Here is a 12258-nt window from a genome sequence, read left to right on the forward strand (position 1 = left end):
TTTTTAATTCAGTCTGGTTTCCTGTTCTTTTAAAATCTTATTTCTGTATAAAGAATTACATTTTCATTGACTGTTCCTTTATTAAAGTGGATTTTAGGCTTAAAGAAGTGAAGCATTAATCTGTTAGTCTACCAAACAGTGGAAACAGTCGAGGTAAAAATGAGTTTATATGTTTAACAAAAAGCTTCAGATGTCATCAATGTTCATAAACTAACCCTGAGCTGTAACTCAGAATAAGAAATGTGTTTTAAATGATTCAGACGGAAGCTAAAGTCACAGTTTCACCACTTTATTACAGTAAATGAGTCCATAAACACACAGAAACAGACGGGTTTGTTTCGTTTCTCTCTCCTTCCCTTCGGTCGTCCATCGGCTCGACACGTCAGAACAAAAACATTCAGTCCGATGAAGTGTTATCAGAACAAAGTCAGTCATTCTTAAGATCTTTGTGTATCTAAAGATAAAATGTCAGGAGCAGCAATTCATTTCCAACACTTTTAATTCTTCTTTTCAGGCCGACTGGATTCTGTCTGAAAACAGCAGAAATCTGACGTTTCTCTCAACACTGAACAGCAAATAAATAAATGACCAACAAACAGCTGCTGCGGTGAGAAACATCTGGAAACGGATAAAAGAAATACAGCTTAAAACAGCAAAACTGGTGCAGAAGCTTAAAAACAGAAGTCATTAAAGTCTTGTTGAATTAGCTTTTTTTTAGCGAGGTTTGGAGTTTTTTTCTGGACTGAAAGCTGAACCGGTCCTAAAAGAGGTCCGATAAAGTTCTGAAGCTGGACCGGGAAAAAAACAACCTGATCTGAGTTCAGTTTCTCTAAATCTGCAGACAAAAAAAAAACTGAAGGTTTTCTAACTTACAGGAAATAAAAGATTCAAAAGGTTTCTTTCAGTATAAAACGTGATTTAACACTTTAAAACTGTAAAAAAGAGAGATTTTCTCTGTAAGACTAAAAAACTGAACAACATTCAGTCGTTTTCAGGTTTTAACAACATTTTAAAACAGAAGAAACTGAAGGAAACGGGAGAGTTTCACAGTTTTAACATCCGGGAAGAGAAGGAGAGAGAAATGTGCACAAAGAGTGGTTGGTGGCTTTTTTTCTGTATTTACATTTTAAATCGTGATAAAAAGAAACTTATTTACAAAAATGCAGAAACTCAGACGATATAAACGGCTTCGGCTCGTCTCTGCGGGACGTTTTCACACCTTTTCACGGCTGCAGGAAGTCTGACGGCTCCGAGCGCGACGCGCCCCGCCGGGACGGCCGAGCGCGCTGATCGGACAGGAAGTGGACGGCGGCGGCACGGCGGCGCAGCGGGAGGCAGATCGTTGGAGGAGGAGGGGAATCGAATAATCTCCCAACTTTCAGGTGTTTCTGTGCGGCTGCTCTAATCCTACAGACTAACACGTAGAAGTACATTCCAGACAAACAAACTTCGGCCTTAAAGGGATTTTCCTGCAGCTCGTTCAGGTGTCGGAAAGCTTTAACGACGAATAAATAAACAAACATGACGCCTCCGGTTTCTGACGACAGAACGAGGATTAAAAACTCGAACGCAGAGGTGAGACGAAAACAGAAGAGTTTGGATTTCTAAAAAAGGCATCGAGTGATTCAACTTCAGAGCATTTCAAAATAAAAGCAACAAAAAAAGCTGTGAAACCTTTAATCGTCTGATTCTTCTGGGGAGGAGCCGAGGCTTAAAGTCCGACCAGGACGTCCGCCGGGGGTCAAAGGTCGTTGGGGTTTCAGGGATCAGAGACGAGTCTCATCAGGATTTTATTTCCTGGCTTCATATTAAACCTCAGGAGGGTTTATTGCTGCTTTAATTCTTTTATTGATATTAAATGTTTTTATTATTCCCATCAGTTTCAAACCTTTTTCCTTTGATGACTTTAAATAAAGTTTAGGTTGGATGAAGCAAATTATTCTGTTTTTATAAACAAATAAAGTCAAAATAAGACGCTCATTTCAGCGACGTTTACAAATTTAGATTCTTTTATTTTAAAAGACTTGAGACTTTTAATGTTTTAAACTCATCCTGAGCTGAAGAAACGTCACGTTTTCTCTTCTGTTGGGCTCAGTTTGTTTCGGGCTGAACTGCTCTGAGGAAATGGACTCCGGGTTCGACCTTTGACCCCCGGCGAGCTCCACGCGAAGCAGAACTTTAATAGAAAAAGGCCCAAACCGGCTGACTGGTGGAGCGATAATCAGAGCTCCTCCATCCGGACCGACCTCCGACTCGGGTCGAGCAGAAAGGCGGAGGAAAGCGGGAAAAAGAAAAGTCTGGAGACAGAAACGTTGCGTCATCAGATGATTTAGTCAAATAAATAAAGACAGACGGCTGATTAAAAATAAAGAGTTATATTTCAGAGGACCAGCCCCGACTTTCGAACCGTCTCGTTTCCGCCCCGGCAGCCAAAGAACCGACAGTTTGACAGAAACAGCAAGCAGCACGGAGGAAAGCTTCAGGTGTGTGTGTGTGTGTGTGTGTGTGTGTGTGTGTGTGTGTGTGTGTGTGTGTGTGTGTGTGAGGCCTGCAGATCCAGACGCTGCTTCAGATGCTGTTCAGGGATCCAGAAACCGAACTGTGTTGAGATGAATCTGAGACGGAACCGTCTGAGGAGCAGAAATATGAAACATTTCATTCAGTCTGATCGGATCAGCGCCGCTTGCATCGGCTGCCATCTTGGGTCTGGACTCACCGACCCGGGTCGGGTTCTCCAGTAAACCACGCGGGTCACTAAGAATAATAATTATTAAGCAGAGCAGCAGAGCTCTTCTGGAGAACTCTGACGTCTTAAATCGGTTCTTTTGGGTTTTTTAAGCAGTTCTGAATCTGAAGCTGGTCTCCAACAGAGACGGAGACCAGCTTCAGATTCTGGGACAGACGGATTGGAGACGAAAGACATGTCCTCAGATGTGGACACTTTGGGACTAAATCTGTTTGTTGTCACAACCAATCAGAAAGAAGCTGAAAGGCGGTCTCACCGTGGACAGAAGCAGCCGTGTGAGCGCGAGCGTGGGGCGGGACGAGGATGGAGTTCAGCTGCGGCTGGATGGACAGCTCTGCGGGACGACAACAAGAAGCCACGGGTCAGACGGTTAACGACGCCACCGTGCGGGTCACTTCCTGTCCCGGCTCTACCTGTGGTGCTGAAGTTGAAGAGCAGCGGCAGCTCACGGCCGCTCGGCAGCCGAGCGTTCGGCTGGCGCAGCTCGTCGAAGAAGGCGTGGGCGCAGGCCTCTAAGGGCGAGAGGCGGGACGCCGGCGTGTACTCCAGCAGCCGCGAGCATAGCGCGATGGCCTCCGGCGGCGTCCGCGGTTTGAACACCTGCGGAACCACGAGAGAAAGATGGAAGCCGTGACGTCTAATAATGTGGATAAATCAGTTTGATGAGCTAAAGGCTAGTCTGAACACTTAACAGGTCGAGCTAACGCTAACGTACAAACCTGAACCTACATGGACAGAGAACAGCAGCAGCTAGCTGTAGCACCTCCTGTTGGTTTTTACAGAATGTTTATTTGATGGATTTCCTGTTTTGAAGCCGCTCTCTAAATAAAGCACTTCCTGTCTGAGCTCAACAGAAACAGGAAGTTGTTGTTCATGACTTCCTGTTTGGGCCTCAGGTGTTCCTCTCACCTTGGTCCACGGATGAGCTTTGATCTGCGGGAACTTGAACTCCGTGTAGTTTGGATTCATCTCTCGGATCTGTTCCCTCGTTGGCGTTCCCAACACCTGGAAGCAAATCGGACTAAAGTGACGTTTGGGCTCCGTCGGAAACAGAAAACAGGAAACAGGAAACAGGAAACTCGCCTTGATGATCTCGACCAGCTGGTCAACGCCGCTGTCTCCGGGGAAGATGGGCTGGCCGAGCAGCAGCTCCGCCAGGACGCAGCCTGCCGACCAGATGTCGATGTTCGCCGTGTAGTCCGTGGCGCCGAAGATGAGCTCGGGGGCGCGGTAATACCGCGAGCAGATGTACGACACGTTGGGCTCGCCGCGGACCAGCTGCTTGGCGCTGAGGAAACAGGAAGTAAAGCTGATAAAGGTGAAGGCTAATTTAAGATGGCGTCACTGAAGCGACACATCCTGCCGCCATCGGAGACCGCCTGTTAGCAAAATATCTCCTGAACCATTGGACGGATTTTAATGAAACTCTCAGGAAGTGACCCTCGGTTAAACGTCTCCAACTGGGAGCCAAGATGGCGGCCAAACCGAGCCAGGAAATGAAACGGAATAAAAAAACGTCCGCAGCTCGGTTATTTTTACAGATGTGGAGCTAAAAGTAGCTGAGAGTCATTGTCAACACGCATGCTAACTAGCTTCCTTCAAGTGGGTTAACAGGAGCTCAGTAAGTCTTTAATTAGACTGTTAGCGTCTGAAACAGGAAGTGACATCACTCGGCTCAGTCGGCTCACCTGCCGAAGTCGCACAGCTTCAGGACGGCGGTTTCTGGGTCGACCAGCAGGTTCTGGGGCTTGATGTCTCTGTGACAGACGCCCTGGGAGTGGATGTACGCCAGGCTGCGGAACAGCTGGTACATGTAGACCTGAGGAGGTGGGAGCAGGAGGAGTCAGCCGCTCGGGAACTCTCCGGGATGCTCCGGGACGCTCCGGGAACGCTCCGAAAACGCTCCGACAGACACAAACAGGAAGTTACCTTCACATAAATCACAGCGATGATGCTCTTGGCCTTGTTAAAATGCCTGGCCACCCTGTAGACCGTCTCGGGGACGAAGTCCAGGACCAGGTTGAGGTACACCTCGTCCTTCTGCGGAGGACAGAAGACAACAGGAAGCTGCAGGAGCCGTTTCCAGGAAGTCACGTCAACCTTACGTCTGAAACGAGCTGCTTTTATTCTGTTACCTTCTCGCCGCTGGAGTAGAAGAAGTAACGTAATCGAACTATGTTGCAGTGGTCCAGTTTCCTCATGATCTGCAGCTCCCGGTTCTGTGGAAACAGGACGGGTCACGAGCTTCAGAACCAGAACGTGCAGCAATGAAGCACAGGAGAAGTTAAAGCTTAAAGCTGCACCTTGAACCTCTTATCCTGCAGAACCTTCTTAATGGCCACCATCTCCTGGGTGTCGATGAGCCGGGCCTGGTACACGACGCCGAACGACCCGTTACCGATGACCTGCAGGGGTTCAGGAGAACGGGTCAGATGCTCGCGGTTCTCCATCAAATCCACAAAAGAAGAAAATGTTTAAATTTGTTTTTAATTTGCAACAAACGTGAGTTTTTCTGTTTCTTCGGGGCTTTAATTAGAAGACGAGTTAAATCAGTTTAGAGCTTTTATTTTGAAGCTGTGTAATCAGATTACAGGAAATGATGACATCAACGTGATGAAAGTGGCAGCAGGATGATGTTAATGTCCTGATTTATTAACCCTGTCATCTCGTGCACCTCGCTCACCTTGATGTCGGTGTAGGACACTTCCTGTGGGCGGTCCGGACCCTGACCAGGTGTGGCTACGACTGTCGTCACCTTCCCACTGTCTCCTGGGAAACCAGCAGATTGTGCTCGTTAGCATTAAACGGCTCGGCAGCTTCTGGTCGTTCCGCCGCTGCTGCCGCCACAGAGCGAAATTCAGCTTTTAGAACCGCCGCAGACGGAGGAGCGGAGGTCAAAGGTGAGGAAACGGAAACGGGCCGACACATTCTGTCCATCAGACCTTTATCAGACCGCTTCGATAAACAGAACCTAAACATTTCGTCATCGCTTCTGTTTTCAACACATTTCACGTTTCTGGACTTTTAAAGTAAATAAAGTAACAACCGTTCCCAGTTAGACACAAAAATGAAAACTGGCATCAAACTCTGAACGTTAACGGAGACGTTCCTCCAAAAAAACAAGAAATCTGAATTATTTCTTGATTCGGACAGAAGTTATTCCTTCATCATTTTGTCTCCAACCAGCTGGAAACTGGAGCTCTGAACCGAGGAGTTTCCAGCTTCACTTCATCTTAAACATCTGAAACGTGCGGCTGTGATCTGCACTCATTCATTCATTCATTCATTCATTCATTCATTCACTCACTCACTGCCCGCCTCCACCCATCAGCGTTGGACCGACTCCAGCAGCCCCCCACCTTTATGATTTCATCCACTGAGGTCAAACTTATTAAATGCCCGGAGTCTCCGGGGTCCTGTCGGAGCAGAAAACTAAACGGAGACGAGTTTAAGACGCCCGCGACCCGTCGGACCCAGACGAGGACTTTCAGGAACATTTATCCAACGAGTCTCAGCCGGCGCCATCGGATTAAGACCGTCTGACACAGAATCACAGACGGAGACATCTTTGATTTTACTTTGATTTAAAAACTTCTGTTGAAGTAAAGTCAGAAAACGTCACAGAGACTAAACTGAGACGAGTTCCTGACGGGTTCGAGGCACCTGTGTTGACTCGAGTTATTCTGGGACTGAATGAAACGAGTCTGCGGGGCGACGACCCTCGTCGGCGCCGACCCGCCGCAGGCCGACAGGATCCGTAACGCCGCTGCTCACTGAAACGACGGAGGATCTACGTCCTGAGCGACTCTGCTTTCAGCTCAACTCATCTTTTAGCTGCAGCGACAGATAAAAACTCACTTCTAGGAGTCGAGCGACAAACTGATGACTGGACGAGTCAAACAAAGGAAGTCTGAACAGGAACGAGCGACTTTAAAGACAGGAATTAAAGCGTTCAGCTGCCGTGTGACGGGCTGTGTCCTCACCGGGAGCCCGTTGGAGTAACGGAGCGAGGCTCCAGCGTCGGCGCTCCGTTCACCGAACAGATTGACGCGCTCGGCAACACGGTTCCAGACAGAGCTGCGTGTTCTGGGGCAGCGCGTGGAAACCCAACAGGAGTTCATCCTCTGAACGGACACAGACGTCCAGGTCCTGTAACATCTGTCCAGCTGTGCCGGTGTGTGGCGGCTCATTGGACCAGAACCGATGGTTGCTCCAAGCTTCCTGTGACGAGCCGAACCTCAAATCCCCGCAGGAGAGGACCTCTGAACACGAAGCGCATCAGACGAGCTTCAGTCTGGGTCTGACTTACATCTAAACATCTCTTCAGGTCCTTCAAAAAGCTTCTCTTTAAATCAGCAAACTGTCTGGTTTCCTAATTTTTCCTTTCAGCTGTGTTTTCATTAATTCAGCCTTCATCTACAGCGTTGCTAACTTTAGCTTTTAGCTGCATTTTTGCTGATTTCAGTTTTCATTTAGCTTCATTTAATCTTTAACAAGTCACAAACAAACCAGTTGAGTCATTAAGCTGAATTTATTTGAGTTAAAATGTTTCCTTAGACACAAACTCAAACTTATGGACAAAAAAAAGTGATTTTAAAACCTTTTAAACCGTCAGATCTGTTAGAGACGTGAATATTTCTGATTTCCTTTTCCAGCCTGAAGCTTTACCAAAACAAAAAACATTTTCTTTACCACCAGATGTCAACAAACGTGATTAATCTGTGTCTCTGTTTGGGCGAGGATGAAGCACCTGAAACAACAGAAACCAAACCGTGTCCTGAAGGTGACGACGTCCGATAAACAAAGACCTGAAACTGATTCAACGTTTGCACACTGGATGTGAACGTTTAGTGCTCTACGAGTAAAACCTTAACCATCAGGTGGTTTGTATCGTCCCTGCAGCGTCCCTGTCCCCTGTCAGCGTGTCCACAGGGACAGAGACGGACTCCGGAGCTCGTCCACGGACGGGGACAAACGGAACAATTGTTGGACACGGAGACAGAAGGCTGGGTGTAACTTCCAGAGCAGCTTCCTGTCCGACCGGGAGACAAAATCCTGACCGGAGACCGACACGATGGGAGCTTCTGAAATCCCACCAGCTGCTGCTTCCAACATCTGGATCAGCGATTTTTCCTCGCCGAGTTAGAGAGTCATCTCTGGGTGGCCATCTTGACTGAGGTCAGCCGCAGATGTAGCTCCAGTGATTAGTTGGCTAAGTTCAAACCAGAAAGACATGTCGGATTATTGCACTTTTAGACACAAAAGATGGGAACCATAACGTCTTGGCAGCACATTATCGTTCGTGGTGGAAGTTACTGTAAGAATATATATATTTTTGATAAAAAGTGCCTCCTGGCTTGAGGCAAAGAGCCCATGGGTCATCCAGAGGAGGCTGGATTTAGATGCTGGAGGTCCTGCAGGTGTTTGAACTGGAGATGAGGTCTGATATCAGGACACATCACAGCCTGGAAGAGGACGATAAGGTCTGAATGAACATCATAGATCTGGTGACACCAGCCTGATAAGGAGAGGGAGGTTCTGGAGGTTCCCCAGCAGAACCTCCACCCCTCCAGCTGCCAAGCCTTCGTCCCACAGGTGACCTTGGTGGATGGGGATCCTCCAGCCCCGACCAGAACCAGACAACAACCGCAAACAGCCTCCCCTCCATGCAGCATCCAAGTTACCCGAGTCCCCCCACCCCAAAAAAAAACCATTTATTTTTTCTGCTCAGTCACAGTCACTGACCCCGGTTCTCAACTTTACGTTTAAAATTTAAAATGTTCACCCAGCGGGTTCGTTTTACATCCAGACGGGCTTCGTTTCAGGAAACCAGAACAAAAACACGGTGCCGGAGCGGGGCTGGGGGTTAGCGACCAGACGGGGGGAAACAACCACTTTCCACCGGGCTAAAACGCGTAAAACCCACAAAAACACGCGATTAAACCAACAACACAAACAGGTTCCAAGTAAAGAAAAGTAGCCGCGACCAAACGGGAAACTTACTGGCGAGCTTGAGGTTGGAGCATCCCGACGAGCTGCTGCCGGAGGCCTGCGCGACCCCGGACTTTCCTGTGCTGCTCCCCACGGCAGCGGCTGATCCGGCGGGCGCTGCGACGGCTCCTGGAACACCTGGCGGCTCAGCAAACGAGCTGGTCCTGGGCCGCCCGCTGCCGCTCATATCTCTGAGCAGAGATCAGGGTTGTGTTTGTTTTTGTTGTTTCTTGTTTGTTTTTTTTTCTTCCTCTGCCGTTTTCAGTTCAGCGACTATGAATTATGAACGTCCGGCAGCGAGTAATTTCGGAGAGATACACGGAAAAACAGCGCTCCCGCCGCCGCCGGCTGTCTGGGCTCAAAGCTGTTGCTAGACACCCAGAAACAGAGCGGCCGCAACGCCACCTGGGAAATGGAGTCCGGAGCCGCTGCTGCTCAGGTTAGCTTCTCTGGCTCTGACTGACCAAAACAACTACAACTTTGAAATAATTAACAGTACATATAAGCTAATCAAAAAGAGCATTATCACTGTTTGATGACATTTTAAATATTTTACTACATATTCAAATTAATCACTTTTTGAGGGTCAAGCTGCCCATTTGTTGGCCTTTTTAATACAATTATTTAAAGGTTTTACTGTATAGCATAGACTACAATGTCAGCTTTCAAGTGTCATCTGTCTCAGTGTCTTGCCTTTAGGAAATCAACACATTTAAATAACTTCCCAAGGCCACCAGTCTTACCTGGGATTCAGAGGTTTTTCATCATGGTCACTTTCACCAGGTGTCCTTACCTTACACCCAAGATGAGCTGTATCTGAAGGGTCTGATCCTGACACTGATAAGGAGAAGCATACACTGTTCATTCCTGGGATTTAAAGGACTTATTTGAAAGGTTAAAGTGTCCAAAGTGGTTTAAAATCTTCTGCATCGGCTCATCTCTTGTTTCTGTTTGTGTGAATGCTGACCCAGCACACTTTGTCCTGTTTTAGCTGATCGACACTTTTAGCTCATTCGAGTGCTGTGACTTTGGGTTTTTGTAACTTTCATGCTTTTAAAGTATTTACTTTTGTTAACAAGTAGTTTCTCAAAAGAAATTTACTGAGATCTCTTTAAAAGGATGGTTCTTTTATTAAATCTGCTTCAGCAAACTGGCTTTAGTTTTGTCCTCTTATGCTATTTTCTTTTTTAGCTACCATTCTGCTCATTTTAGCTAGTTTTTCCTAGCTTTTTTATACTTTGTTTTTACTCAAAATCTTTACTACTTTAGCTACCCTTTTGTTAAATTGTACACTTAGCTTTTAGCTAGCCTTTCGATACTTTTAGCTTCTGGCTTGGCTTTTACAATTCTAAGTCCACCTTTTACTTTTTGATATGTTTAGCTTCTAATTAGCCTTTTTAGCCTTTTAGCTAGCTATCTTTTAGCTAGCTAACTTTTAACAAGCCTTTTGCTATTTTTACTCTTGAGCTACAATTTCTGCTACTTTTAGCTAACCTCTTGCTGGTTTTTGGCTAGCCTTTTGCCATTTTTACTTTTAGCTACCATCTTGCTCCTTTTAGCTAGTGCTACCACTTTAGCTAGCCTTTTTTTAAATTTAGCATTTTACCAGTCTTTCTCTACTTTTAGTTTCTAGCTAGCCTATTGATGCTATTAGCTTGTTTTTTTTTTATACTTTTAGCTAGTCTCTTGCTTCTTCTAGCTAGCCTTTGACTACTTTTAGCTTCTGGCTAGGCTTTTAGTACATTTAGCTTCTAACTAGCCTTTTGGTACTTTTAGCTTCTAGCTAGCCTTTTGACACTATTAGCTTGTATTTTGATACTTTTAGCTAGTCTCATGCTTCTTAGTTTATTAGCTTTCACCTTTTGATACATTTAGCCAGCCTTTTACTACTTTTAGCTACTATTTAGCCTTTTTGTTCTTTTAGATTTAGGTAGAATTTTGCTACTTTTATCTAACCTCTTGCAGTTTTTTCCTAGCCTTCTGCCAGTTTTACCTTTAGCTTTCTGCCTCTTTTAGCTTGTTAGCTCAGTTTCGGCTCGTTTACTCAGTGAATCCTTCGGCGCCTCTCATTTCTCCAGTCAAACAGCCACAGAAAACCAACACCAGGAGTTTTTGTGTTAGATCTTTAATATTTTCAATATTTATTTTTATTTTTTTTGTCGTTTAGAAATATTGCACATGGTCAACATGCCTGCTTTATGAGCTAACACTCACCTCGCTCATCCTAAAACTCCTTCTCCAAAGTAAGGACATTTTCTCTTAGAAGCACAATCATACAGTGTACACGCATACATGTGAGAGCGCGCACGTGTCCGTGTGGGCGTGTGCAGGTGTGCATGTGATCGCACATGCATGCAGATCGACACTGAAAACAGCCCTAAAGAACCCCAAAGTGACGTGAATCGATAGTCTTTAATCGCCTGTACTTGTGTCTGAGTGTTACTCCTGAAGAAATCGCTTCGTGTTTATTTCTCCTGAATAAACTGAGTTTATTAACAGTCTGGGTGGCTGACAAAATAGTCACGGTGACTATAAAAATACTGCCTCTTGAGTAGAATGAAAAATATATTATGGATAATGTCGCTGAGGTTAACAAACTGCCTGCATGTGCCAAAACATACACACACCCAAACACAGACCGAAGTGCACCGAATATGGAAATACCTGTGTATATATATTTTTAAATCACACATCCAACTGTATACAGAGAAATAAAAGAGATACCCATAATAATAATATCTATACCCCCACTCTTCACCAAAGCAAAGAGCCAAAAAGTGCTATTTGAAATTTCTCTTTGACTTTTAGTAAGTTATGCTCTCTATCTCTTCAACAACAACAATATTTGTGATTCTTTTTTTTATTTTCCAACCAACAGCTGGTTCCTCTCACTGACTGCACTGAATTTATTATTTATGGCACAGAGCCTTTCCCCCCAAATAATAATAAAAAAAAATAAAATAAAATAAACAGCCCACCCATTTTCAACAAATAAAAGACGTAAAATAAAATGTCCTATTGCACCATTTGATGGGAAAGGATAAAGTGTCGAGACGAGAGGGACGAGGGGAGGGCTCCGGATCCGGAGACTGCCCTCCAGGGCTGGTCTAGGATCTGCTTTCCCTGAACTAACCCTAACCAGAACCATCCTGAGCTACATAGCGCTTGACCCGGGGACCAGTGCTTAAGGGCACTTTCTAACACCTTGAAGGGGGGGGGCGGTGAGGACAGGCGGGGACGGGAGGATGGGAGGACGGGAGGACGGGGGACACATGGAAGAAGGAGAAATGTGGTTACGGATCTACTAAAAACAATACTTTCCTGATTTAACTCGTGGCGATCCCCCAACAGGACGGGACGCACAAATTGTGCAAACACCTGATTTTCTTTTCTTGTTTTTACAAAAAGAAAACAAAAACAAAAACAACGCCCCCCCCAGCTCCCCCAGCTCCCCCAGCTTCTGCATCTGGTGAGAAATCTTGGAGAAGGCGACGGGGGGGGCACAGACTGATTTTACCCCC

The 12258-nt window shown here is 45.9% G+C and overlaps 1 protein-coding gene across 1 annotated transcript; it reads right to left on the reverse strand.

The window, feature by feature from the left end:
* Positions 1-273: 273 nt before the first annotated feature.
* On the reverse strand, positions 274-9123 carry gsk3aa (glycogen synthase kinase 3 alpha a). The gene is made up of 11 exons (XM_017439538.3): positions 8750-9123; positions 5430-5515; positions 5050-5151; positions 4882-4965; positions 4676-4786; positions 4435-4565; positions 3830-4034; positions 3656-3751; positions 3160-3346; positions 3003-3080; positions 274-2630 (listed from the first exon to the last, which is right to left on the reverse strand). Exons 1-11 carry the CDS (start codon positions 8922-8924, stop codon positions 2569-2571), a joined length of 1317 nt encoding a protein of 438 aa, XP_017295027.1. The 5' UTR covers positions 8925-9123; the 3' UTR covers positions 274-2568.
* Positions 9124-12258: the final 3135 nt, after the last annotated feature.

Source organism: Kryptolebias marmoratus, linkage group LG5 (genome assembly GCF_001649575.2).
Source record: "Kryptolebias marmoratus isolate JLee-2015 linkage group LG5, ASM164957v2, whole genome shotgun sequence".
NCBI classification, from domain to species: Eukaryota; Metazoa; Chordata; class Actinopteri; order Cyprinodontiformes; family Rivulidae; genus Kryptolebias; species Kryptolebias marmoratus.

Bases quoted from the DNA above. Each gene is read 5' to 3' on its own strand.
- gsk3aa (XM_017439538.3), bottom strand. From the start codon at position 8,924: ATGAGCGGCAGCGGGCGGCCCAGGACCAGCTCGTTTGCTGAGCCGCCA. The intron at 4,787-4,881 runs GTAACAGAATAA...TGTCCTCCGCAG, and splicing joins TCTACTCCAGCGGCGAGAAG to AAGGACGAGGTGTACCTCAA. The intron at 4,566-4,675 runs GTAACTTCCTGT...CCACCTCCTCAG, and splicing joins TCGCTGTGATTTATGTGAAG to GTCTACATGTACCAGCTGTT.